Below are 26,181 nucleotides of genomic sequence, written 5' to 3'. Positions count from 1 at the left end.
AAATACATGAAAGAACTTGATTTAGTGAGCATTTAGCAGCATAAAAGACCCAACGTGCCATTCCATGGACCTTGCACATGCACAGTGAGTGGTCGGAACATTTTCAGTTTTAGGGAGACACAGAAAAACTCCGCTTTGATTCATTTCACTCCACGCATGTAATGTGTGTTCCAGACACCTTGTTTCCTAACCATCAAGTGGACTTTACATGATTACTCTCTCCCTCTCCCCCCTCCCCAGCATCAGTGAATAAAGAAAGCAAGAAATCAATTCTACTAGAAATAGACCGTATCTTTGCTTACTGTAACATAAACCCATCCCAAGGTCCACACACAAATTCGGGATTACTTGGGTTCTTCTTCTATATGGAAACATCGATAGAGCGGCGATGTCTCCTTGTTACTATAGCCCCATCAACGTTTCCTAAGGTACTTCCTCCTTGTCTGGGAGGCATATCTGAACAACATGGAGGAACAGTACTACGAATCACATGGAGGCACATGTTCCTCAATCTGCGAAAAGGTTATGTAAGACTGAATTGCTACTAACAAAAACTAGGGAGGACGATGGAAGGAATGCTTGATCAGAACAAAACTTCACTAGTTATTTAGTCATGCACAAGATCTATTGACTCTATGCATGGCTCAGGCACAAGATCTATGAACTCTATGCATGGATCACAAATCTCCATAGACCCATGCAATCATTACTGAATATGACCCTCCCTACCTCCTTTCCCACACACAGACCCCATCCAGAAATGATTTTTTTCTGATGAAAATTATAAAAGTAGAGTGGATATGCATGCACAGGTGCAGCGCCAACGAGAATTCTGAAGAAATCCTAAATTAACATTTAGTAATAAGATATGGGCTGTAATTAAGTGTATGGGCAACTATTTTCTGCATGCCGTAAATATGTAGTGTCTATGCTAATGTAAAATGGTAATTCTTAGTAACTCAAGATAAGAAGTTAATAAATGTTTGCTACATCTTCTTTACGGTTGACATGTTTTGCATATTAGTAGTAATGAAATAAATACTTTTAGAGTATATATGATACTCATATATTCAAGCTAACCGAGAATAGTTTGCATGTGGAAAAACCCTTAGGAATGACCCAAGTTCCATAGTGCATATGAGCCGGAGAGAGGCTGGAGTGGCTGGTGGCGTTGAGCCGCGGTGATGGCTGGAGGAGCTGACCAACGAGTGTCGGGATGGAGTTCCGTCTGTGCAGGGATGAGGTGGAGGGCGCCCTTGGCTTCCTCATGCTATTGCAGCGCTCAAGAGCACCCAAGGTTAGCGAGGACAACATGGCTGTGGAGATCGGTGACAATGGTGGCTTATGGGAACGGGGATGTTGGTGTTTCGATCACCGGCTAATAAATTTAGCGCCGCGCTTCTCCATGGCTCAATGGCTAACAAACGAAGGCAATGATTTAGACTGGTTCGAACGAACACCCTACATCCAGCGTGGGTGGTGATCTTCGTGTTCCTCACGTTCGAATGCTGGTTGTTTACAACGGGTCGCTTGCAAGCCGTGTATATGTGTGCCTATTTGGGTCTCCTTTTTGTCAGAAGGCCCAGCTCCACCTTATATGTCCGGTGGTTGGGCTACAATGCGTGAGAGAGGGGGTGTCTCACCTCCCGGGAACGAGGTCCCGGGAGCAATGCCAGCTGCCCTACACGTGTCCCGTCCGGGGCCCTCCGGTTGATCGTGCTCCGCCGCTCCCCAAGCCAAGTCATGTTCGCCCAGATCGCAGCGCCGCCTAACATGTCCTCGGACCTGCGCCCCATCCCTGTGGCAGGGGATGGCACCATCGTATTTGTGGCACGCTCCATCCTGATGCGCCGGGGGCGGGCCTCTTGTTTGGTCGGCACGCCTGGCCTCGCTCGCGGGGCTCGGGAGGTCGAGCGCCTTGTTCTCCCCTTGCCGCAGGTCCAAGGCGGGGCCCGCTAGCGTGGCGCACCACTCTCACCCTACGCCTGACGGCGGAGGATGATCTGGTACGGGCTGTCCCGTCGGCCCTATGGAGGGAGCGTGACCAGCGCTTACACCGGTCGTAGCGTCATCATGGCCCGGCTGATCGGGGGTGCCAGGTCGGTCGTCCGGTCCGTGGGTGGCATTCCTGCCCTGGCTGTCAGGTGAGGGGCTCGCATGCACGTCTTGTCATGCTCACAACAGTTAATGCTGCCCCGCCCCTTCCCCTCCAGCGACGTCGCAGGTCGGGAAGGCGCCACGTGTCCCAGGCTCGATCACTGCCGGACCTCCGATGCCTTCTGTGCTGCCGGGCCGTTCCTGGCCGTCTGATTGGGCCAGGCCTTTCAGTCGGGGTTAGTTATCCCCTGATAAGGCCCTTAAGGATCACATTTTGGGGTACCTGTGGTACCTAACCCCGTCAGGGCTGTAGTATCGATTGCACGTCATGGAGCATCGGGTCCATCTCGGGGCATGCAATAAAAGCCGCACTGCCTAACCCTTCCGAGGGGCGGGTTTATGTAAATATAGCACCCTACTTATACTTTTATCCTCCCTTTGTGTAAAAGAGTTAACCCGAAAGTGCATGCAACACTCATAGACCATTACTGGACCATATCCAAATTAGACTGGGTGTCGCATACACCTCCCAAAGGATCCACACTTGGGAAATGTCGAACATCCCTTCTTATGCACGATTGTACATCCAGTGTCGACGCCATATGCCATGTTTTGTGTTCGATCCGGACCCAAACGCACCATACGCTAGGCAAATCAGTAGAATAAATATTAGCTGTCCATTAATATATCTTTAGTAATGAATGGCAGCAACATATCTTGGGTCACAGTTTTCTGCATACCATAAACATGTGCCGTATATGGATGGCATCCTATCTTTTGGACGATATCTCTGTCTCAACCTGAAATCCATGGCACCCTTTTTAATTAATAAAAATGGCTAATCATGAATAGTAGAATGCACAATATTTATCTGGACTATCTTTAAGATAGATCATCCCTAATATAGATGAGCACCCTCTAGAAAGCTTTTCCTTGCCAAAACTTTTTATCTTAGAGCTAGTTACGTAAAGTTATCTCTAAAAGTGTACCCAGGGAACGAAAATATTTAAGATTTTTTCTAAAAAAATATTTCAGGAGAAGAAAGAGGCTTCTTAGACAATCTTTTACAGAAATAAAGTATAGTGAAAAATTATCCACAAGAAGTTATAGGGATTTTTTTCTAAATTGAGTAGAAAGTTGCGGCGGAAAAGATTACCAAAAATAGAGGAGTCGAGGAAGACTATCTTTGTCACTTCCAGGAAATGCATGCACGGGCATTCGTCCTACATATGGAACAATAAATACTCAATAGGAAAATGCCATGTGTGTAACTACAAGACTTATTGGATATCTAGATTAGCTAAGAATCTAAGAACCCTTGCTCGTTGGGTATTCAATTATTTGCCACTAGAGAGAGGAACAATGTATGTGGCCGTGGCAAATAGAAATCCAATCTAACCATTCGTGATCCAAAAATGGTGGTCATGATTATGTGGGTTGCATAGTGCAGAAGTCAGACCATGGTAGAGTGAGGTGGACTGTAGTGGAAGTTGAGTGCCGCGTGCCCCAACAAAAGCGAGTGGTGGCGGAGGGAGATCGATGAGCCCTAGAGGAGTTGTGTGGGGCAGAGCATGTCAAGCCCTAAGGAAGGTGGAGCGTGGCTAGCTGCAGCGGGCCACGGTGAAGGTCGACGATGCATGAGTGTGTGTAACACCTACTTTGAATATGGTAGGATTTTGATTGATTTCTAAAAAAATTTAGACTTATTAAGAGGGTGTTGAAATCATTTTGAAGGAAAACACATTATTTTCTAAATTTAAAATAAAGTAACTTAGGTTATACAATTTCTTTGGTTCCACCTTGTATCATGTTCATTGTGTTTGTGTGTGAAAAGTAAAATTTCTGTTTTGAAATGAACCTAGATTCCTAATCCCAATCAGGTTTTTAAAACCCTAAATATTCTTAGCTCTGAATCTCTATTCTAGTCGAGCCGAGTCACATCTTTTCTTCTCTCTTTTTTTATCTTCCTTCTCCCAGTCTCAATCTCATCCTCACTCCGGGTCTAGCCAAATCATATTTAAGTCAGCTACCAAAGTCAATCTTAATTCAAATGGAGCCTATGTCGATAGACTCTTTCCTCTCTATCCATAATGAATGACAACCTTAATCCTTCATGTTTTCCTCTAATGGATTGAGTCTTAACATCTTTCCTCTCCTCCCTATCTCAGGGCAAGGCCTAAATAGAAGCTGACAACCTCTCGCCCTCTCTCTCTTTCCTAATGCTGCCCGTGAACTTTATCTATCTTCCACAAGATTTTTGCTTACATATATCTTCCGGTGTTTGAGTTTAGTGATGCAATATATTGATGACTGAGATAAGTTGGAGAACCGAGCATGACTGAACCGAGCAAACCAGTCATGCGCGTGACATGCGGCACAATTTGATTGGAGGGGAATGGATGTGTGATTAATTATTTTGAATCTCAAACTGCATTTTTCTCTCAAACCATAAGTCCATTTTGGATTCCATTTGAACTACAATGTTGTTTATAATAAATGCAACAAAAATGAGACCCCACGTATACAGTTTCACATGTTGAATATACATATGGTGCAGAGCGGATCTAGGTTTTTTGGGAGGGGGGCGGCGGCTCCAGCACCCCTACAACTGGTGCATCAATTGAGAAAATAGGAAGGATAGGAGAGAAGAAGAGGGGAGAAAAGAAGAAAAATGGAGAGTTGGAGGTGGAAGGAGTTCAGTGCCCCCTCTCTAACGATGTGCTGCACCTGCTACTGATGTGATGGTTGTGGAGGCAGGACAGCTTGCACAATGACCCATATGTACAACTGTGAGAGTCGGCTCTGATGAAACGGGTAAGACCATGTCCTCCAAAATCACACTTTCCAGCTCTTCCGAGGAGCAGGCCTGCATACTCATAGTAGCATGCAGTGCAGCAGCACATAAGTAAGAAGCAGCTAGTTGCTTCAGCTTGCTAGTGACAAGCCACGACATCCATCTGGTCTCTTGGGCCTCTTTAGGCCCGTAATCTTCAGAAGCCGGGTTATCATGGTGTCTTAGAACATAAGTTGCTCACTGGAATATTAGATCTAGAGTTAGGTAATGTACTAATATCTATTGGGTTCATTTCGGATTTCTTAAATACAGGATAAATACGGACCTAACCTGACTAAAAATAGGATCCTGCCGAAACGGGTGGAATAAACCCTCTCTCATTCCACGTCATGTTTCTGAATTTATCCATAAATATGGAGTGTGTGTGTTGGTGGTGGTGGTGGGTGGGGGAGGGAGGGGGGATGTGGGAAACGGGAGTGGATGATATTTAACGCATCCGTTTTCAACCCTATCTAGGTGAAGTGAGCTGATTTTTCTTTTTAACAATAAAAAATTATATGGATTGGAGGTAGGAAAAGGGAATCGATTGAGCATAAACATCTTTACAAATGAAAATGTTAGTAATGGAGATGGTACAGCAGAACCATCGAAGGATCCTTGGAGTTTTAGCATCCAAACACAATGATACGACTGGTACATAATTTAGGTTATCAAAAGCTACTACCTGCAATTTACAGTACTTGTTATTTTAGTTTCCTCTACGTTCCCAATACTTATCCTTCTACATTGAGGTCATTTCGATATAGTTTTTTTTTCCAATCATAGCCCTGTTTTATTCCTTCACTAACTAATATGGAAAACATAGGATTAACTAAACTAAGGATGATATGCTAATTTTATTCGCTTTGTTTGGGTTCTTATGCCCATGGTTAAAATAAAATATTTTGTGATGCGAGGAAGTATACCTTTTATGGCTCCTCCAATAGTTCCATCTTAATTATAGTTTAGCATGTTTTACTATATGCCCTATTTTATTTAAAAAAGAAAAAGAAACAATCAAGATATCTGTTATTCCCATTCCAGTCTTACTAAAAAAACGAGACCACAAGAGCCAATCTAATCATGAGCTAATGACTTTATTAGACCAATCTCATGAAAATTTCATCAGAAGTTTCATAAGCATCAGATAACATTTCACATCAGCAAGTTTGCTAAGCATCAGATAGCATGTCACTTCAGCAATTTTGCTGATTTGGCAATATTATGATAAAAAATGAGAAAAAAATTTATAAGATGAGAGTGGAGTTTCATCCATACGAAACTCAGCCGGGACCGATACCATTTACCAAGTGCTCAATCTTGATAACTGTGTAATAAAACTGTGTATGGAGACTAATCTAAATAATAATATGAGATAATCTTGAAGATAGTCTTTAAGATAAATTACTTTTAGTAATATCCATAAGTGGTAGCTTAGAGCTATCCGTAGAAATCTCTTTCTATTTCTAAAGCAAAAGCAAGCAATAATTTTTTGATCCGTCAATCAAAATTTTAATCGGAACTGAAAATTATAATCGAAAGCCGAGCAAATTAATCGAAATACCAATCGGAACCCGGACAAATCAATCGGAATCACACCATCAATACCTCACGCCACCACAAGATCACGGAATGGTCTGTATACGGAGTGAAAGAATATAAAGTTGATAGTGTTACGCAGATTCATATAAAATTTATATTACCCGTAGTATTGTACCGACACTGTGCTAATCTTTGCTAATCTTGAAGATAAGAGTATCAACCATCCACATGCTGCTTTTCGAAATCCACCTTGCTCGCGTATCAACGGCCGCCGAGACCCGCATTCCTCTTCAAGATACGAGAGAAAACTAGAAAAGAGAAAACCGCCAGCCTAAACCAAAAGCAAAAGGAACAAAACTCTTCGCTTGCCCACCAAATCGGCAAATCCCGGAGCAGAGCACCCTGATACAATCATACAACTACACTTCCACCGCTACCTCGCTTTCTTCGAAATCAAGCAAATATTCGATCAGTTTCCATCAATCATCCAAGATTTGCTCCCGTACTCCATGTAGGAGTCCCGTTTCCCTTAGCGATCGGTAGCCGCACGGGGTTGTGGGTGGTGACGATGGAGTGCCCACCACCTGTTCGACGGGAGGACGGCGAAACAGATTGGGCGGAGGCGGCGAGGAAATACCTCGATGTGGTCTCCTCCGGCGACGAGGGAGCGGCGGTGAGGGCCACGCTCGAGGTCAAGCGGCTGGCCGGCCACGCTACGGATTCTGCCGTGCGGCTCGCGGTCCGGGCGCTTGTCGGCCTCCTCGCCCGGTCGCCGCCGCCTCGTCTGCAGGCGGCAGCGTCGCAGGCCCTGTGCTCCGTCGTTCGCATCGACGGTGGCAGGTTCGCGGCCGAAGCTGTTGATGCGGGCTTCTTCCCCGTGGCGCAGAGGCTGCTCCCGGAGTCCGAGGAGGTGCCCCAGAGGATGCTGCTGAGGTGCCTCAGCTGCATCCTGACCTTACACGCAACTAGCCGTGTGGTATTTGGGAGGGGCGGTGGCGCAGAGGTTATCTTGGACCTACTTCCGGGCTGCTCTGGGGCAACGAAGCGGCGCTTGGTGGAAATTTTGAGCGTGTTAGCATTGATGAAAGAAGTCCGGCATCTGCTCCTAACTGATGGAAAGGTCAAATACCTCGTTGCAGCCATTTCGTTTGGTAACTTGGCGTCAAGGACCAGAGCAGCTCAGGCTGCTGGCCTGCTTGGTGCATCAACTATCGGCCGATCTTTGCTGGTTGAGATGGGTGCGCCGCTGGCGCTAGTTGGCCTGATGAGGAATGGTGATTCCTCAGCAAAACTTGTTGCTGCTAATGCGCTTGGTATAGTCTCGTCAATTGGACCCCATCTCCAATTGATTCATGAGTCTGGCGCTATACCTTTATATGCTGAGCTGCTAAAAGAAAGCCATCCACTTGCGAAAGTTATTGTGGAAGATGTATTCTGCAATTTAATTTCAATCAGGGACAATGCTGGAGTGGTTCTGGAGAATCTGGCTGGAATCCTGAGGGGTGAAGATGACCCTGCAATAAGTGCTGCTGTCGATGTTTTGTTGGCTCTTGCTGAATATAAGAGCATCATTCCTTTCCTTAAAAGTTCTGGAGTAATGCCTGTTCTTGTGGATCTTCTGCGGAACAGGAATCATGATGTTATTGAGAAAGTTACAGGGGCTGTTGCACAGTTAAGCTATGAGGAGTATATCAGGGAAGGTTTGATGGAAGACGGTGCTATTCCTGTTCTTTTAGACTTGCTCAACGGCCGTTTAGGGGACTTGACGGAGTCTGCAGCAGCAGAAGCTTTGATTAATTTCTCTGAAGATCCATCATGTCAAGAGTATGCACCAATGCTGCAAAGGGTACCAGAACTTTCGGCATTTCGAGATCACTTGTTTCATTTCCGCACTTCTCAAGGCCACTTGATTCAATCAGTGAGAAGAAGAATAGAGCAGCGTTTGAACCCACAATAAGAATTTTCATGACCTATGGTATGTATGTCTTTGTAGTCTTTTGAGTATCTATGATACACACATTCTTTTATGTGATAGTATTCTTGATTAAGTTTGATGCCTATTCTGACTTCTGGTGCAAGTGGTCTTCATGGAATTTGATTTTATTGTATATTTACATGACCCAAGCTCAAGATTGGACTTTGGCAGCCTACATGAACTAGAGAGACTGCAGTATTTATGCAAGAAACTTAACAAATATGTTTGTAATCATAATCCATGAGTAATGCAAAAAAAAACTTTTCATTCTAGTAGTTTTAGTAAGATAATTTGCTCTAGACAGACCTTCATCAAGTGTTTACTGTGACAGTTTAGGTTGTCTATTATCTGTATTCTATATCCAGTGAAAGCTAAATTAATTCAAGACTGAACAATATGGGCAAGGGACATCCTGAACTAAAACCATAACAATGTCAATAGTACTGATACTTAGAGCTTGTAAGAAAAAACAATCATTTTGATTTCACAGTGAACAGTCAGCTACTAGATCATTACCATCTGTTAATTGGTACTGGGGATGTTGGATTTATTTAGTGAACATTACTGATATGTGTCTATGGTGACGTTCGCCTACATACGACTGTAAATCAGCAAGTTTAAGTCTATGCACATATGGCCTTCTAAGCATGAGACAGACACTGTCACACAATGTCGAAAAGTCCAAGCAGAAGACAGACGTGTGCAGTACTACTGATATGATATCAAGGAAAACATTTTACAATTTAGCAAAAATAAAGAAAAGGAAATGGTTTTATGATATGGTTCAAGGATCGAATTGATTGAAGTGATTAATTAGTTCTTGTCGCATCGGTTGTCGCTGATGCTATCCCGATGGGTGCACCAATGATATACGCGACGCGTACGCTTGTGGATTAGCATGCTGGTTTTGTTTAACATGAGCACACACATGGCCCGCGGGTAGAGACGAAATGGGAAGGGAGTTTTTGTAGCTGGGGTCGTGCACACCTGGTGACCTGTGGTTCCGTCGTTCTCCGTGCTTGGCCTGGCTAAGCTTTGACGAGTGTGACAGCGAATCTTTGGAGTACTTAAATCTTTTTGAAGGAACAAAATCGCCTGAAGCGTTTGACTCTTGACTTCGCGTGCCCGGCTCCGTCGCCTTGATTGAGCTGTACTGTAGGAGAGCGTGAATTCATATGAATCTTTTTTCCTTTTGGTTTAGCCACCTATAATGATATGATTCCAGCAAGCAAGTAAGCAACACAACAGGTTTATTTCTGATGTTAGGTTTGAGCAAGTAAGTTTCATGTACGCAAATTTAAACTGTACAGATAATTGGCTATTTCGACGCAAGAGAATCTCAAGGGTACTGCAACAAACTGACGCCAATGTTGTCCCAGATGGTCGATCTCTACGTATACTTAACAGCCTTAGATAATCGGACATTTCCACCTGACGCTGCTTAGCTTAACGATTCAACTAAAAACAGATTACCACCTTAAAGACGACGGCACTGGAACAGCAGGTAGGTATAATCATCCAACATCAAAGTTGACACGGAAACCATCATTTCTCTCTGACAACGAGTCCCGTGGGCCCACATTTGTCAGTCTCTTCCTCTCAACTCTCAAGTTCCTGCTCCCCTCCCTTGTTGTATCGATCAGAGGTGTTCACTGGTCACATATCCAGCTTCTGGCCCAATCGCCTATATATGCACGGTCCCTTCACAGCGTCCTTTGTTCATGTTGGCTAGGGACATGTAAAACAAACTTGTGCACCACTATAGCTAGCAGTAGCAGCAGCCTCCTGGTCCAAGCTCCCATAGAAGGTAACAATGGCAGAACAGCCCAAGGAAGCAACAAACACGGCAGCCTCCGGTGGCCTCCCCGGCGGCGTCGCGGCGCGGAAGAAGAGCAACGTCCGGTTCGCCTTCGCCAGCGCCATCTTGGCCTCCATGACCTCCATCCTCCTCGGCTACGGTACCCCCTCTTGCCGTCGAGTAATATAAAACTGTAATTGTCCTTCAAATAGACCTTACTTTATGATATTTTTTACTTGTAGACGTGTTGCTGCTAAAGTACGTGTGCATGATGTTTTGAGCTAGTGACTTCATGTTAAATTCTCTTTAACATTTTTCTTCGTGCTTCTAATTAGACATCGGGGTGATGAGCGGCGCGGCGCTGTTCATCAAGGAGGACCTCAAGATCTCGGACGTCGAGGTGGAGGTCCTGCTGGGCATCCTCAACCTCTACTCGCTCATTGGCTCCTTCGCGGCAGGGCGCACCTCCGACTGGATCGGCCGCCGGCTCACCATCATCCTCGCCGCCGTCATCTTCTTCGTCGGCGCCTTCATGATGGGCTTCTCGGTCAACTACCCTATGCTCATGGCCGGCAGGTTCATCGCCGGCATCGGCGTCGGCTACGCGCTCATGATCGCGCCCGTCTACACGGCAGAGGTCTCGCCGGCGTCGTCGCGGGGCTTCCTCACCTCCTTCCCCGAGGTGTTCATCAACTTCGGCATCCTGCTGGGCTACGTCTCCAACTACGCCTTCTCCCACCTCAGCTTGAAGCTCGGCTGGCGCCTCATGCTTGGCATCGGCGCCGCGCCTTCTGTCGTCCTCGCGCTCATGGTGCTGGGCATGCCCGAGTCGCCGCGCTGGCTGGTCATGAAGGGCCGCCTCGCCGACGCGAGAGTGGTGCTCGACAAGACCTCCGACACGCCGGAGGAGGCAGCCCTGCGCCTCGCGGAGATCAAGGAGGCGGCCGGCATCCCGGCCGACCTCGACGGGGACGTCGTCACCGTGCCCAAAAGGGCCGGCGGCGAGAAGCTCGTGTGGAAGGAGCTGATCCTCTCCCCGACACCGGGCGTCCGGCGCGTGCTCCTGTCGGCGCTCGGCATCCACTTCTTCCAGCAGTCGTCGGGCATCGACTCGGTGGTGCTCTACAGCCCACGTGTGTTCCAGAGCGCCGGCATCACCGACAAGAACAAGCTGCTCGGCACGACGTGTGCCGTCGGCGTGACCAAGACGCTCTTCATCCTGGTGGCCACGTTCACGCTGGACCACTTCGGCCGGCGGCCTCTTCTGCTGACCAGCACCGGGGGCATGGTCGTCAGCCTCGTGGGCCTCGGGATCGGCCTCACCGTCATCGGCCACCATCCGGAGGGCACCACCATCCCCTGGGCCATCGGCGTCTGCATCGCCTCCATCCTCGGCGTGGTCGCCTTCTTCTCCATCGGGCTCGGCCCCATCACGTGGGTGTACAGCTCGGAGATCTTCCCGCTGCACCTCCGCGCGCTCGGGTGCGCGCTGGGCGTGGGCTTGAACCGCGTCACGAGCGGGGTGATCTCCATGACTTTCCTGTCGCTCTCCAAGGGCATCACCATCGGGGGCAGCTTCTTCCTCTACGCGGGCATCGCGTCGCTCGCCTGGATCTTCTTCTTCACCTACCTCCCCGAGACACGCGGCCGCACGCTCGAGCAGATGGGCGAGCTCTTCGGCATCCCCAACATGACCGGCGACAGCGACAGCTACCAGCAGCAGCAGTCTCCGGAGAAGGAGAAGAACAACGTCGAGATGTCATCGACGGCCACTAGTGATGTCAGAAACGAGTGATGTGATGAACTTTGCAATTGTACGTGTATGTTGATGTGTGTCGTGTAAACGGTGTAAGCAATAACTAGTGATGTAGTGTAATATGTTGTATATTAGTGTATGCATGCATATGGTGGTTGGAGACATGTTGTCAGTTGCCTCAAGAAAAATTAATTTATTCTCAGCCACTCCCTATGTAATGAGGGATGTGTAACATGTGTTTTAGCGTAGGTGTTTCTTTTTCTAATATATTATTATATTAATATAATAATATTAAAAGAAGCCACCACGTTCATCAAGAGGATCTTGAAATTACCACGTTAATCGAAAATAACATATACCGTTAGATTTTACGAAGATCTAACGGTCTAGAGTAGCCTAAAAAGTTCATAACAAATACTACTAATAAATATATAGTAGGGAGAAATCTGCAGGTAATAAGAGATACAACTCTAGTATCTAATTTCTTTTTATTATTATATTAATATAACAGTGCTAAAAGAAGTCACCACGTTCACCGAGAGAACCTAGAAATTATCACGTTAATAAAAAAAGAAGAACGTACACCGTTAGATTTTATGAAGATCTAACGGTGACTAGCCTAAAGAGTCCATGACAAATACTACTAATAAATATAGTAGGGAGAAATTTGCGGGTAATAAGAGATACAACTCTAGAATCTAATTTCTTTCAATGTGAACATGTGTGTTTCTATTTTTCATATTTTAACATGTTAGAAATCGAAAGTGTTGGCTTCTTCATATTTTAACATGATAGAAATTGAAAGTGTTGGCGGTGCACAACAATGACTTGCAAAAGAATCGATCCAGACAGCCATCGATAGAAATTCCATCCATAGAGGTAGTAACGAAATAAAAGCTCCTGTGCTGGCTGATGCCTGGTGAAAACTGAGACACCCGTGATGTCAGTAAAGGTAGGCCCATACAATCGTAGCTGCCTTCTTTTTCGACAAAAGTAAAAGGCTCGCAGCCCCGGAACTGCAAACCAAAGTCTGGCAATGGTGTCGACATTACCATGGAGATTAAGCAGGAGCAAAAATTGAAGCCCCGGTGCACCGATGGATGCTTGGTAACATAATCTATGTGGGGTTGTGCAAATTGAAGCACCGGAGGACCCAATCCATCTATGCTGCCGAAAATCAACACTCAAGCGCAAATCAGCCCTCATGACCAGCTCCGTGGTGGATGTCATCAAAATCGAGTCGCTTCGCGAAGTTGCAACGAGCCTGAGATGCCACGGTAGTCTCCTCATATCTATGCTGGTGTTGTGAATGCCGCTGCTGAGTATAAGTTGCTGAGTTACGTATCCTGTCCATCGTTATCGATGTGAGGTCAACGCGAGTCGGGCACGATACGATATGTATCCAGTTCGTCTTGGATACGAGGCTGACGCAAGTCGCCGAGAAGGATGAACGGCAGGGAGTCTAAGAATCAATTTTTACGGAGCCTGTCTATGTTATCTTCTTGCCGATACCAAGCTTTTCAAAGCCAACCATGACTCTCTGCCCTGCCGTCTAAACAGTTCACGAAGAAGGGCGGTCCCACACTATGCACCTGGCATAGGATATGAGGCGGTGATCATCAACTATGTATGGATCATTAGCTTGAGTTCAACCTAGAGTGCAGTAACACCTTGAAGATGTGTGTGTAGTGCATCTTGCGGCAATGGGGCCAGGTCAATTATTCCGGTAGATGCTTAAGCGCTGACAATAGTGATGGAGGGATCAATTAGCACAATTTTAAGTGTACAATAAATATATTCATACAATTTTTGAGTTATATGAGAATTCAGAGCACCTACGACTCAAGATTGTCGCATTTCATATGCAGAGAAGGGAGCACGACACGGCTTGCAGACCACTTATATAGCTTTTGGCCTCCATCGCAGAGTCAATTGACAATTGATAATTTGATAGCGCTATTTGTGTGGGCCACCTTAGGTAGAATGCGATCAGGCGGATATCGTGGAAATTACCACATTAATCGGAAAAAAGGAAGAATATACATCATAGGATTTCATAAAAATCTAATGGTTTAGACTAACTTAAAGAGTCTAGGTTAAATACGACTCATAAATATACATATGTAAATTGAGAATAAAAAATAATTAGCGCATTATTCAAAGAGTGTGTTTTGGTCCGATTTCTCAAGGCCTCAAGGATCCATACGCAGTATTGTACATGTAATATGTATAAAATATGGATCTCAATCCAATTTTACCCTTTGCATCATCATATAGCAGGAGTTGCGATAGCAGGGAGTCGGATGACGGGAGCCGCACCGAAGCCACATGATCAAGCACGCCCAAGCTGCATGCAGCTGCCGCTTGCAACGTGTTCTGGGCATCGGGAGCAATCGGTTTATGCTCTAGAACATCTGCACTGGCTGAGACCGACGCCTAGCCACCGCCGCGAAAATGCGACTCCTAGCTCGCGTGGGCAATGACTAACGATGTCTTCATCGGTGGATCGAGAAAGCGAGACCAATGACACTGGCCGTATCCTACCTACACTCAGTGGTAACCAAAAGGTGCGTGTCAAGCAGTGCAGACGTGAGACAGATCAGTTGTTGGTCCAACCTGAATGAAGTAGTTGTTGTTTTGTTAGGAGAGAATCTGACCACATCACAGAGGAAGCTAGGAAGTGTGAGGTCGAATATGTCAGCATCTATAACCCTTGAAACTTACGGACTGTCACATGGAAGGAATAGAGCCAGAGGTAGCAACACAGCTTGCTTTTTGCAGTTTGTGCAAGCTTAACTAAAGAATAAGGGAGGAGGGTGCTGGCGCTAAAGAAGGGAAGAATTAGCAGTCCGGTAGGAGGGCAGGCTACTGGCCATGGTGCAACAACTTATGGGAGCTTAATTAAGGAGTACCATGATGCCCGTGACATGAGAGCAGGAAGGATATGAGAGTCGCTTTGGCAATACGACGTGTTAGTTATTATCTGGCAAACTTTGGGCAAGGTGCGGCTGAGGAGCTACACACGATGAAGCTACAAAGTTTTGGATCAGTACAAAAATCTAGAAGCTGGCCTTGGCCTATGTTCTTCAAAGATTAAAGATTAGACAATACTTAATTGTTGCAAAGCACAATTAGGTGACAGGGGAAGTATAACCAGTAGACAATGACAAGAAATTGATGAAGATGTGGATCAACTACATTATGCTATTTAGACAGCCAGTGGGTAAGACATAGCTTGCAAAGCTGTTGGTGGTTTAGTGATGAGCAAAATTTAGGATCCTACAATATCTAAGTTTTTTTTACGTAAATACTTATAAACACTTTGAGAGACTAGGTTGATAAGATCTTAAAATTTGATGAAGCCTCATTGTCCTTATAAATATATGAACTACAAAGTAGATCTATTGATCGATTGTATACATATGCGAATTTAGACTATACAATATTTGAGAAAAATAAAGCATGTAGACAAGACCGTCCATGAGTACAACAAATAAATATAAATAATTCTTAAATATTAGAGGGTTTGGGAATTACCATATTAATTGAAAAATCTAAAAGAACATATGCTAATTTTATGATAATCTAATAGTCTTGATTAACAAATAACGATACTTTGATCTTAATTTACCTTGGTGTTACAAGTTCGATGGTCTAGAAATTACATGGTATTGAAACAACAAAATAAAATTATTAAAATAAATTAATTTTTGAGATAAAAAAGATACCAACTGTTAATATGAAAAGTTAGCTACCCACGCTATTTGCACAGGCCACCTTACTGGTTTTTTATACGAAAAAACTTCTTCTTCTCTCATTTCTTCTTCACAGGCGATTCCATACTCACACATCCCGCCTGCTCTAGTCATGAAACTGTGTGATGTTTGTCCCTCAACCGTTTAAATCTAGCAAGGCGCAGCCTCTCACCATCCACCTATATATCTTTGCTGCCTTGCCTCCACAACCACCACATCAGTGGCAGATGCAGCACACCATTGGAGAGGGGTAGCTGAACTCCTTCTTCCAACTCCAACTCTTTATTTTCTTCTTTTCTCCCATCTTCTTCTCTCGCATCCTCCCTATTATCTCAATTGATGCCCGCCCCCCCCCCCCCCACCCCAAAAAAAAGATCCATCCATGCACCACATGTGAAACTGTACATGCGGGGTCTCATTTTTGTTGGATTTATTCTCAACAACATTGTGGTTCAAATGGAATAAAAAATGTAGACTCATGGTTTGAGAGAAAATGCAGTTTGAGATTCAAAGTAATTAATCACCCATCCATTCCCTCCAATCAAATTGTGCCACATGTCATGCACATGACTGGTTGGCTTGGTCCTCCACCTTATCTAAGCCATCAATATATTGCAGCACTAAATTATAACACCGGAAGGTATATGTAAGCTAAAATCTTGTAGAAGATGGATAGGGTTCATGTGCGGCATTAGCGAAAAGAAAGAGAGGACGAGAGGTGATAAGCTTCTATTTAGGGCCTTGGTCTGAGATGGGGATGAGAGGAAAAATTTTAAGACTCAATCCATTAGCAAAACTGGAAGGATTAGGGTCATCATTTATGATGGATAGAGCAGAAAGAGTCTATCGGTGATCCATTAGCAAAAACTGGAAGGATTAAGGTCATCGTTTATGAGCATAGGCTCAACTTGAGTTAAAGATTGACTTTGGTAGGTGACTTAAAGATGATTTGGCTAGACCCGGAGTGAGGATGAGATTGAGACCGGGAGAAGGAAGAAAAAAAGAGAGAAGAAAATATGTGAGTTGGCTCAACTAGGGTAGAGATTCAAAGCGAAGAACATTTAGGGTTTCAAAAACTAGATTGTGATCAGGTCAAAACCTAGGTGCGTTTGAAAACGGAAATTTTACTTTTCACGCACAAATGCTATGCACATGGCACAAGGTGGAACCAAACAAATGGTATAACTTAACTTGCTTTATTTTAAATTTATAAAATAATTTATTTTCCTTCTAAAGAATTTCAAACACTCTCTTAATAAGTCTAAATTTTTTTAGAAAAAAATAAAATCCTACCATATTCAAACTAGGTGTTACACATGCTCTTGCATCAACCACCTCCACTATGGCCTGCCGCGACCAGCCATGCTCCACCTTCGTCAGGGCTTCACATGCTCCGGCCCCATACAACCCCTCTAGGGCTCACCTCCCTCCACCACCACTCACCTCTACCGGGGCACACGACGCTCAACTCTCGCTACAGTCCACCTCACTCTACTATGGTCTGACTCCTGCATTTGTGCAGCCCACATAATCACGACCACCGTTTTTGGATCATAAATGGTCAGATTGTATTTCTATTTGCCACGGCCACATATATTGTTCCTCTCTCTAGTGGCAAATAGTTAAATAAGCTGCAAACATGGGTTCTTAGATTCTCAGCTAATCTAGATATCCAATAAGTCTTAGTAGTTACGTACTTGAGTTTCTTTTTGAGGATTTCTTGTTCCCTATGTAGGACGCCCGGCTGTGCATGCGTTCCCCCGGAAGCGACAAAGATAGCCTTTCTCGACTTCTCTATTTTTGGCAATCTTTTTCCTCCACAACTTTCTATTTTAGAAAAACAAAATCCCTATAACTTCTTGCGGATAACTTTTCACTATACTTTTAATGTTTGCTTCTGTAAAAAATTTTCTAAGAAGCCCCTTTCTTATCCTGAAATGGTTTTTTTGAAACTTTTTCTAAAAAGTTTCCATTGAAAAAATTAGTGAAAAGTTATCTCGAAGAGTTGGCATCGGAACACTTTCTATCTTTGAGATACGTCAACTTATCTGCAAATGTTGGCAAGGAAAAGCTGTCTAGATGGTGGTCTATCTTAGGGATGGTCTATCTTAAAGATAGTACTGATAAATGTTGTGCATTCTATTATTCGTAATTAGCCATTTTTATTAATAAAAAAGGGTGCCATGGATTTCAGGTTGAAGGGGGGGAAGGGGGGGGTGCGGGGAGGGCGAGGATGCCATGCATACATGGTAGATATTTATGGTATGAAGAAAAATATGGGTCAAAGATATGATGCTCCCATTTATTACTAAAGATATATTAATGGACAGCTATTTTTTATTCTAATAATTTGATACGCTTATCCCTTGTAGTAAAGCACTAACACATATAGACGATATTGATGTTTGTCAGCGTTACTACGCTGAACAGAAAGTTGAAACTAGTAAGAAAAATACAAATTGAACAACTGTTATCCCACACAGCACTCCACCAAACTGAACACTCACATGTTCCACTCAGACCTTCCCGTGACTATATTAAAGAAGACACCAGTTCTCCTCCTTCCTCTCGACTAGTCTGCTGGCCCTGCCCTCCATTCCTTCTCACCCTCCCAACTTCTTCTTGTTCAGTCTATTTTTACACTTTTCAGCGGAAATAATTCATTTAAATTTTGGGTGGGCGTGGTATGTGTATGGTGAAGGAGGCAGCAGGCAGGGGCGGAGCTACGTGGAGGCCGTACTAGGCTCCGGCTCCCCCTGGCTTTGGCCAAACCCAGGGAACGAACCTAGACCGTACTGGGCTGGTTTGGGAGTAAAGGGCCCGGGGAGCCGTTCCCCTTCCCCCTCCCCTATTGCTGTTTGGCAGCAGAGAAACAAATCACGGGGAAATTATATTACACAAACACAACCATCTGCCTGCTTGCCTGACTCACCAGTGCCACTTCAACTAGTGGCGTTCGGCACCATTTGTTACCAACGACCATGATAAAACCATACTACAGATCACAAGCCCATGCATACCATAGAAATAGCCTCTGTTGTCTAAAATAATATAGAACAACCATGGTAGATAAAATCCACATGAATAACCATGATCGGTTCCGTTATTTCCATGGCTGGAAGTCATACTACAGAATAACCATGATAAATATATATACAGAATAAACATGATAAATTCAAACTATGGTTCGGCATCATTTCCATGGCTGGAAGTCAAACAACACCACATAGCCTCCATGCAGGGGCGAAGCCAGACCACAAGCTCACCGGGGTCATGTCTATCAAACGACGGGGTCATCAAGCACTATTTACAAGTATGAACAGTGATTTCCATTGTATTTTACAAAATTCATTGGGGTCAGCGGACCCCGGTGAGAAGCTGCAGCTCCGCCCCTGCCTCCATGCTTGTAAAGCCATCCTCCAGACGCCATTGCCCAAAAGAGATGAACCGCTAAAAATATTTTAATGTCAAACCAAGAATAAACATGGACATGTAGATTATTAGCTAGGTAATAGTTTCTTAAAGCCACCAGCAGCACAATAATCAACTGTAAACCACACTTGCACCACTCCTGTCATAAAAGTTCTAGATTCTATGCATTGCTTCGACCAAGCTAAGTGCTCTACAAGTAACATAAATAAAACCTCAAATGCTGAATGCTAAATACGGAATGCATTGCAGTGACTAAATAAACTTAAGAAGCTGGTGGAATGCTGAATACTGAGCTAGAAACCAAAAAATAAAAAATTCATATGTCATGCTGAATGTTAAACAGATGCTGAACCAAAATTTCTTTAAGCTAACAAACATTTGAGTTGAGATTATAACAGATGTTGAACTAGTAACAGAGGTTTTGTATGAGTATGACTAATGCACCAGAGCCTTACGTGAGTGCCACAACAAGTGCATGTAACCATATCAATAAAGTGCCACCATTATTTTCCCAAGCCAACAAGGATGCTCTCCTAATCACTTGAGTGCTACTGGAGTATCACAGCTAGAAATCAGAGCAGGTGGGACCGTGGGATTACCATGCAAGATCAGCCAATCGAGATTTCTGAAACCATGTGGGACTAGACATACAACAGCTTTACAAACACCAAAGTATGGCACATTCAAACAACTCACAGTTTTCTGACATCGAGATTTTTAGAACAAGTTCGCTCCTTAAATACCAAAAGAAAAATAGGCATCCAAATGGGCAGAGCAAAGATAATTTGGAACGGAGGGTATCATGCAGTTTAGTTACCAGATCCTCTCCTACTTGTCTTTGAGAATTTGTATGCCTTGCTAATTCCGTTACCCGGCCTATTGATTTGTTGATATCTTTGATACCTAATTCTTTGATAACTTGGCTTGTTTTTAAAATCTGGACTAGATAGCAACAGTATCCTATATACAACATAATTTATTATGAATTAAAGTTGCTATTATAATTAAAGTCCTGCAAAATATTTTTCATATAGAAACATGCTGTGTCCCCATTTTTATACGGGTTCTGCAGATATGCCTCCAGGACAAGGAGGAAGTACCTCAGGAAATGTTGACAGGGCTACAGTGACAACGAGACGCCGCCGCTGTACAGGCGTTCCACCGAGAAGATGAGCCCTGCCAATGCTGAATTTGTATGTGCAATTTTGGGATGGATCTTATGTTACAGTAGGCAAAGATAGGTTTATTTCTTCTGGAATTCATTTCTTGTTTTTTTTTTGTTCATTGATAATGCAGGAACGTCAAGTAGCTGCCGTTGCGGCCAAGCAGGAAGAGGAACGAACAAGACAGATGTACGGTCATATTCTTTTCTATATTTACTATTCTTTTTCCTGATGAGCTAATTTGAATCTACCCCTATAAATTAAATGTGCTGTGCCGCCCCAAAATGTAGAATTATGTACTTTGTGCATGCTTAAGATGATTTATAGATTAGATTAAAATTTTATAGGGAATGAGATGTGAACCGTATAGCAAAATGATCCTTTTAAAAATCTTTTGAGCAGAAGTATCCTTGTTCAAGTAACACAAAGAAAAACCATAAGGGCTTGTTCAGGTACAATCATTTCCCATGTGGATTGGAGGTAAATGGGAGGGATTGAAGGGGAAATTAGTTTATTTTCCCCTCAATTTACTCCAATCCACAAGGTAAATGAATTGTCCAAACTTATTCTAACTGTATCTATCTAATATAAAATCTCAACACAAAAGATAAATGTAAGTTGGGCCTAACCTTGTCAAACACAAGCTCAGCCTAGCCATTATCACTTCATAAGCTCATGGTTGGATGGTTGTCACACGACAAATCTGGTTAATGTCATTAATTCAGTTTTGTGCAATGTGCCAGTTTAATTTCATTCGGCGTTAGATAATCTATACAAATTGTGTCATGATATCGAATATCATGCAAATTTTTCCTTCTACTAAATATATGAGTGAACCCTTATTTGTTGTCATTATTGATTCCCATGTCTTATGTTGCTCTAGAATTAAAATTGTAGTCAGTTTAAAGCATTGACCATTAAACATTCATATATTGGTATCTAATCAAAATACTTATGTAGTGCTCCATGGCTAAATATATAAAATTGACTTAGTTATGACACATGGTACATATTAAAAATAACACTCTTACAGAACATTAACATTGGTCACTATAGAAGAACTAAGATATTTTATGGAGTTTTTAGGTTACATAGCTCCTGTTTGGGATAGAAAGGTAATATACACAACCTTGAGTCCAAAATATAACTAATAAATTTGGAACAAGGTAATTTTGAAAAATAAAAAGGAAAAGAAATTTATCGTTTAACGGGGAAATAATAAATAGTTGAAGCCCCACCCCCCACAAGCAAGGGAAGCCACCTGAGACAATATGAATGTAGCAAGACCTCTAATGAAAGGGACACAAGATAAGTTTACACTTGGAGAATTAATGATCTCCTTGTACGAACTAATACGTCTTCTCTTGCCTTTGCTGCCCCATGTTTTGAGGGCATGTTACTGTGTTGAAAAAACCTTTATTTTCTTTCTTTCTACACATTCCATGTGATGTAAATAGAATCAACAGTAAATCCTTGGGGTACCTTCTTCGCTAATCCTTGCCATATGAAATGTCACTATTCTTCACACCTAGCTACATCTTTGACGCACTAGTTTGTGAATTCATTAGCACCTTATATAGCTTCACAAGGGTGAAACAAAATAGCTTTCATTTTGTTCTTATTAATTTGGAGCTTTCCGAAAGAGGATCAAATTGTATATTCACGTCTTTCACAATTGTTTCTGATCTGCATATGTAGGTAGCTTAATACTAGAGCAGTATCTAAAAGAAATATATCAGACAAACTTGTGCTAGTTAGTCAATAATTCATCTATCTGATAAGATTAAGAACAGTCCAATCCCTTCAAAAAAAAAATCACCCTACTTTTGTGCCTCCTAGGTATGCACATCAAACAAATATAGTGACACGGAGGAAGTATTTAATGACCTCATCATCAGGATCATCGTAGTATGCAAATGGTGAATCGACCAAGTGGTAGATTTCCCTTTTCCCAACTAAATCAGCTGAACTGTATCCGTCTGCATCACATTCATTGAAGAAACGCATTGGCTAGGCGATTGTGTACGGATTTGAAGCTTTCAACCCCTAGGGAGGATACCTCAAGTCGTTTCAATTCATTATTGGTGCTAGAATTTGGAATTTTGTCTTTCACCATGTGAATGCAACTCTTTACATATTAAAAGCCACTGATGGGTGGGATTACAAGGAACACTTGTTCCATTCCAAGTCATGGTTTGAAGGAGTTACTCCACTCGTACTATGAACAACAAGACCAAAGCATTCCTAAAAAAGAAAAACAATTCCCATATCATCTAGTTTTTCAATCAACAAAATCCTATGCTAGACAATGACCCCCTTTCCAATCAAACACGCAACATCTATCACTTTTCTGAGCCCACAATCTAAGCACAATGCAAAAAGGGAAGATATGCATACGCCGTATAAAAAAATTGTAATACTAACTTTCTTGATGAAAATCACAGAGTATCACTGCCATACATACGAAGTATGAATATTTTGATTATGCTATTGGTCAAATATTTTATATTTTGACTACTCAGAGAACTACTGTTTGAGGACAGAGGTGGTAACTAAAAAAAGCTAGCTTTCAAAGTTCTGTACTTTAATTTGGGATTGTGATAAAGTACAACCTTAAATATTTTTGAAATGGATATAGGACTTTGATTTCACTGAACAATATAATGGGGTCTGAATCAGTTTTATATTTAAAAGCTGTACTTCCTATTTGTTTGGATATAAAATTTTTTCCTATTGGTGGGTGCTCTAGTTTATGATGCCATGCTTTATTTTATTAGGTTGTTCTTTACTCTTGTTTGAGTTAATCACTTGACTACATTTGGTTTACTTTGTCTCCAGGTATGCTCTTTTGGTGTTGACTTATTGGAACACTTGAAGAGAAGAATCTGATGAAGATGACTACTACCAAAAACAAAAATCTGATTCAGATGATTTCTTGGAAGGTACTTCTCTCAAGATAAGTTCGGATAAACAAAAGGCTACAAGAAATAAGAAGAACAGCAAAAACAACAAGAAAAGAAGCAAGTCCAGAAAGCAGTCCCATGCTTCAGAAATGCTGAGTGAGCTGCACACCAAACCATCTTCCACATGTGTTAATGCAGCCAGTGGTGAAGCCCTGCCATTCTCATCCAGCAATGTTGCCATTGACTTATCACTGTTGGAGTACAGTTCTTCATCCTCTAGTATCTCCCCAGTAACAGAACTTATCAATCCTGTGTCCAGTGCATCTTCTGGTAATGAGAAGGAACTATCTAGTAGCAATGACTTCAGAAGTTTTAGCACCTCATATTACAGTGTTGCCAGTTCATCGGTGAATGACTCTTCTACTGGAAGTAACGCATCTGTGAATGACTCTTATACTGGCAGTAATGCATGGAATAACACCATGGGTGATGATGCTGGCAGCTTGTCAGATGCGAGAAGTGAGTGGTCAGGGTCTGCGACAGGATTGACAAATTCCGCAGGGTTTAATAAGTGGGGTGATGACGACAGAAACAAGCCAAATGATCATAGAAGCCTCAGTGTAACAATCAGTCCTCGTAGTTCCTCCCAAGAAGGCTCGCTTTGCAGCGAAGATGCTAGTAGCCATGGTGGTGAATTTCAGAAAGTAATCTCAAGGAAAGCAGCACAGAAAATGAAAAAGATACAACGTTTGCGGAGACCTACTACTAGTCCTACCATGGCTGCTTCTGTACTCATATCTAGTGCACTTGTCCCAAGAGCTCCAAGTCAGACTACAATAGGACATTACATAAAAGATGATTGCTTTGGCAGAAAAACAAACCATAAAAAGGGTAAATACCAGAAGGGCCCAAGTTCGGGTCGTGTGCCAAAGACTGGTTTTACTGATAAAGAGAATGTTCTTAGTAACAGCAGAATGCTTCTTATAACAGTGCACCCAGGAAATCTTGGGAGTAGTAGTCAGATGGCACTGAGTTAAACTTCTCATCATCATGCGTCCCCTAGAGGTTATCGAGGAAAGCTGTTCTTCAGGATGTCTTCCCTTGCAAGGAGAGCTGAAAGCTTTGGCTCCAGTGGATGGTGCTGCCAAAGACACAGAATCCAGAGCAGCATTTTCTGATAAAAATTGGTCCCTGGATCATCGTGTTAATTCTTCATGTGTTGATTGGGAAGAACAGAAGAAAGAAGAGAAGGAACAAGCATTGAGTAGTCATGAATCTGGGTTGAATCTGATATGTACATGACTTGTGGCCATCCAGTTGCTGACATTGAGACCTTTCTACAATCGGCCACCCCGGTCATTGGACAGATGCCTCGCACAACAAGTAACAGCTGCTTGCAAGGTCACCAACCAGTTGGCAACCAACCATACCGAAACCACATGCCAAGTGATTCCTTGAGGAGCGTGTGGAAATGGTATGAAGAACCCGAGTGCTTTGGTATTGATCGAGGTAAAGGTCCAGAGAAGCTTCGTCAGCTCTAGTACAAGTGGAACATACAGGAGGCCAGAGATATGTGCATATTTCGTACCTTATCTTTCTGCAGTTCAGTTGTTTGGACAGTCCTCTTTCAGTACTTCACCAAATCATGGAGGACTCCTCTTTGAGTACTTCGAATGGGAGAAACCTTTTTCACGGCCTCCACTCTTTACCAAGTATGTTGACCCTCTATTATTGTTTGCTTTGTGCCTTCACATTTTTTATAATTTATTTTATGCATATATAGACGGGGGGAGGAACACTGTCTTTGAATCTTTTCCATCTCTGTTAATTGATGTTGCGGCAATGTGACATAGGATCAAACAGCTTGTTGCTGGTGTGAACCTGTCTGGTAATCCAATATTTGGGGATCCTAAGCAACTTGAAAGTGTGAAGCTATCTGATCTTCATCCTGCTTCCTGGTATGTCGTCCTTGATATTGTCTGTATCTGCCTAGGATTTTCCAATATTTCTGTTTCTGTGCTAACCGGATCGCTCCGTTTTCAGGTTCTGTGTTGCCTGGTATCCTATCTGTCAGATACCTTCAGCTGCAGGGAGCAGCCAAGCTGCCTTCCTGACGTACCACTCCCTGGGCAAGTTGGTTCCACAGACTTGCTCTACAGATATGGCTGATGGGCTCACTCCTATAGTTTGTCGGATTGTCGGCCTGCTTAGTTACAAAACCGAAGTAGCAGTTCAACCAGTGCATATAGTTTTGGTTCTCGACTCACACTGAGGTCATCACTGCTGAAACCTTTTTTTTTTTACAGGGAGAGAAGTGGTTTCAACTGGGAGAACAACCAGGGTCCAAGCCTGCATCAGGAGGCTCCTCGGAAACGGACCCCGCTGAACTTCTGAATGAAAGGCTGAGGGCACTGAAGCACTGCGCGTCAGCCATGTCGAAGGCGGTGGTGCCCAGGGCAACTGGGGAAGCCATGAACTATCATTCAGATTACGATTTCTTCTGGTCGCGAGCTCTCTAACCATGCGCACGTACGCTCCATAATCTCCCCTTGCATGACAAGACTTCAGTTTCACATTGGGACCGACGCGAGGCTTAGATCGTCTGCAGACTAGGTGATGGGTTTTACTGTTCTATGTAGTTGTTTCTGGCACTAGTACAACACCCAGATGTGATATGAGGGTTTAATTTAGTCGGATGTTTTATTTTCCAAAACCATTGGTACGGTATCATTATTGTTGCTTGTAGAATCTGGACGTACACCCCAGACGCATTAGACAATGTTTTAATTTGGTGTGTTTCTTGTTTCGCATTTGGTAGTGTAGGCCATGATGCATTTTTTAAGATTTCCAATGAGAGTAGACAGCAGAGCGAGAAAGAGTTGCCGATCAGCCGCGCGAATAATCCCGTCCGGGCACCAGCGGTCCTG

General features: G+C 43.4%; 2 protein-coding genes and 1 pseudogene across 2 annotated transcripts; all 3 read left to right on the top strand.

Moving 5' to 3' along the window:
* The first annotated feature begins 6,948 nt into the window (after positions 1-6,948).
* On the top strand, positions 6,949-8,680 carry LOC112873893. The gene has a single exon (XM_025936984.1). The coding sequence runs from the start codon at positions 7,041-7,043 to the stop codon at positions 8,427-8,429; it is 1,389 nt and encodes a 462-aa protein (XP_025792769.1). The 5' UTR covers positions 6,949-7,040; the 3' UTR covers positions 8,430-8,680.
* Positions 8,681-10,184: 1,504 nt separating this feature from the next.
* Positions 10,185-12,219, top strand: LOC112876005 (putative polyol transporter 1). Its single transcript, XM_025940027.1, has 2 exons — positions 10,185-10,405; positions 10,581-12,219. The coding sequence occupies exons 1-2, from the start codon at positions 10,261-10,263 to the stop codon at positions 12,038-12,040; spliced, it is 1,605 nt and encodes a 534-aa protein (XP_025795812.1). The 5' UTR covers positions 10,185-10,260; the 3' UTR covers positions 12,041-12,219.
* A 2,271-nt stretch (positions 12,220-14,490) lies between these two features.
* Positions 14,491-25,773, top strand: LOC112873223 (annotated as a pseudogene).
* Positions 25,774-26,181: the final 408 nt, after the last annotated feature.

The sequence above is a fragment of the Panicum hallii genome, chromosome 9 (genome assembly GCF_002211085.1).
Source record: "Panicum hallii strain FIL2 chromosome 9, PHallii_v3.1, whole genome shotgun sequence".
Classification (NCBI taxonomy): Eukaryota; Viridiplantae; Streptophyta; class Magnoliopsida; order Poales; family Poaceae; genus Panicum; species Panicum hallii.
The sequence above is the reverse complement of the archived record's forward strand: the minus strand, read 5'-3'. Positions and strand labels throughout refer to the sequence as shown.

What these genes read in the sequence shown, in the direction of transcription:
- LOC112873893 (XM_025936984.1), top strand. Translation starts at nt 7,041, where the DNA reads ATGGAGTGCCCACCACCTGTTCGACGGGAGGACGGCGAAACAGATTGG.
- LOC112876005 (XM_025940027.1), top strand. Translation starts at nt 10,261, where the DNA reads ATGGCAGAACAGCCCAAGGAAGCAACAAACACGGCAGCCTCCGGTGGC. An exon ending in CTCCATCCTCCTCGGCTACG is followed by an intron (nt 10,406 to 10,580) that starts GTACCCCCTCTT and finishes GCTTCTAATTAG; the next exon opens with ACATCGGGGTGATGAGCGGC.